General features: G+C 35.4%; 1 protein-coding gene across 1 annotated transcript in view; it reads left to right on the top strand.

Moving 5' to 3' along the window:
* Window positions 1-1305: 1305 nt before the first annotated feature.
* Window positions 1306-2583, top strand: part of LOC118737391 (coatomer subunit gamma) — a gene marked incomplete in the record, with an annotated part of 3940 nt that continues 2662 nt past the window's right edge. Inside the window, 3 exon segments of the mRNA XM_036467851.1 lie at window positions 1306-1524; window positions 1719-2374; window positions 2438-2583. Coding sequence (XP_036323744.1) covers window positions 1485-1524; window positions 1719-2374; window positions 2438-2583 — 842 coding nt within the window.

Raw genomic sequence — 2583 nt, 5'->3', positions numbered from 1 at the left:
CAAAAATTACCAAAAATTGCCAAGATTCGAGATAACTTATTTTACTGGATATAGAGAAATAGTTGCCACTTTTCACTTGGCTGGCCGAGATTTCTTCATTTTAAGATTTTAGAATTTTTGTGTCGGATTGAAAAAGTTGCGCTTGTTGGTGATGAATTTGCGGGGAGATGCGCTGCGGTTGTTTTTATGAATGAATTTACTTGGCCTTGAGAAATATGCGCATGCGTTTATGAATGAAATAGTTATTGTTGTATTTGAATATGCGCGTAATTATGTACATATATATGTATGTATGTATGCGGAGTTGTACATATGTACATATGTATGCATTAGCGTACTATTTAGGCAGAAATATGCACATACGTATGTATGTACATATGTAGTGCATATGTAAGTACATACATACCATATATACGCATGCGTGACAAAATATAGTCGACTCTAAAGTTAGTTGCAGCTTTTTACAGATATTCCATTGAAAATTAAGTCAAAAAGCTGTAACTAACTTTAGTTTCGACTTTATTTTGACTATGAATATGCCCCATTAATTACATACATACATATGTATAATACAAGTATTGCAGTGAAAAATTATCATTCTTAAATATTCTTAAAATATTAATTTCACTGCAATTTGTAATATTTTATTCCGCATAAATCTGAGGTTATCAAAAATGTACTGCTATCAAAAAATATTTCATTTCACACAGCAGATTGGCAAAACTGTCTCACCATAATAAAAATATTATTCAGCAGCTCTGCCCATAGAACTTTGTTACCAATTCACACACGCCCTAATTGAAATATCTGAAATTACAAACTTTAACAATTTGTAAAGTATTTTTAGTTCGATGTTATAAGTGCCATAGCAGCGAAATCGAAATATATGCACCTTATTTTGGTTTTAAACGATTTTTTCAGCACTTAATCTTATAAAATTCGTTGTTTTTATGTTATGTAAAAACAACCTTACGTCAATAAATGCTCATCCTTAACAAAAATATGTAGCTCTTCATTTTAGCTACTATTAGTATTATTTAGCTCTTTTTTTCGATCGTTTTAGCTCCAAACGAAATTTCTCTGGCAACACTGCGTAAATCATTCAAAATGCTTAACATTCATTAAATATACGAAATGTTATTTCTCGCTCAGCTCTGTTACTCCGCCGCTCTTATGTTCCACAGCAGTGTTGGCTGGTGTGGTGTGTACGCAATCAGATTTTGATAACTTTTGACAATTTACACTCTGATTCGTAATTGCTGCTTCTCTGTATTTAACGTTCTCTGTCGATAGTGCTAAGAAAAATTCGATAGTGGCGGCAATATGAAACCATCGATACTATCGATAGCCCCATCGATAGTTCGCAATCCCTAGTGGATGTGACGTGTAAAATTTTCAACAGCAATTGATCTAAAAAACTAAAATAGTTTTTTAGCAATTTAAAGTTTTTAACTTATTTCAAGTGTTTATAAAGGCTACTAAACATGGGTTCATTCCGACGAGATAAAGATGACGAGGATGAGGGTAAGCTCGGAACATTGAATGGCGTGAAAAGTACGCCCTAATTTTTAACAAAAATCTTCACTGTAAAACGTGTTGATATCATTTAATTTAATGTTATGTGCTTATTTGACGTAAAATGAAAGAATTTATTAATTCTTTAATCCGTTTCATCGTAATGCGAATAAATACAAAAACTTTCCTGTTCACTTCAAAAGGCACCACCAACATCTATCAAAACTTGGAAAAGACTTCTGTGCTACAAGAAACGCGTACTTTCAACGACACTCCGGTAAATCCAAGGAAATGTATTCAAATTCTTACGAAAATTCTCTACCTGATAAACCAAGGCGAACAATTAGTTGCTCGCGAGGCTACCGATTGCTTTTTTGCAATGACAAAATTATTCCAGTCGAAAGATGTCGTATTGCGCCGCATGGTTTATCTAGGAATAAAAGAACTCAGCTCCATTGCAGAAGATGTCATAATTGTAACAAGTTCACTGACCAAGGATATGACAGGTAAGGAGGATTTGTATCGTCCGGCTGCCATACGCGCACTTTGCAGCATTACCGACAATACGATGCTGCAAGCAGTTGAACGTTACATGAAGCAATGTATCGTTGATAAGAACCCAGCAGTATCATGCGCTGCCCTTGTAAGCTCGCTACGTTTGGCAAGTGCCGCTGGCGATGTGGTAAAACGTTGGGCTAACGAAGCACAGGAAGCTCTTAACAGCGATAACATAATGGTGCAATACCACGCACTAGGTTTGCTTTACCACATACGTAAGTCCGATCGTTTAGCCGTATCTAAGCTAGTAAATAAATTGACACGTAATTCTATGAAGAGTCCATACGCCGTTTGCATGCTGGTAAGTTTCGAAACCTATTTGAATCAGTAGAAAATACATTTATTACCTCTTTGTTGTTTAAAGATTCGTATCGCCTGCAAACTGATCGAGGAAGAAGACATCTCAGCTGAAGATATGTCGAATTCGCCAATGTTTACTTTCATCGAAACATGCTTGCGTCACAAGAGCGAAATGGTTATTTATGAGGCGGCACACGCAATTGTTAATCT

The sequence above is a fragment of the Rhagoletis pomonella genome, unplaced genomic scaffold, assembly GCF_013731165.1.
Source record: "Rhagoletis pomonella isolate Grant_MI unplaced genomic scaffold, Rhpom_1.0 Rhpom_scaffold_00004, whole genome shotgun sequence".
Taxonomy (NCBI): Eukaryota; Metazoa; Arthropoda; class Insecta; order Diptera; family Tephritidae; genus Rhagoletis; species Rhagoletis pomonella.
This window is presented reverse-complemented; position numbering and strand designations above follow the sequence as displayed.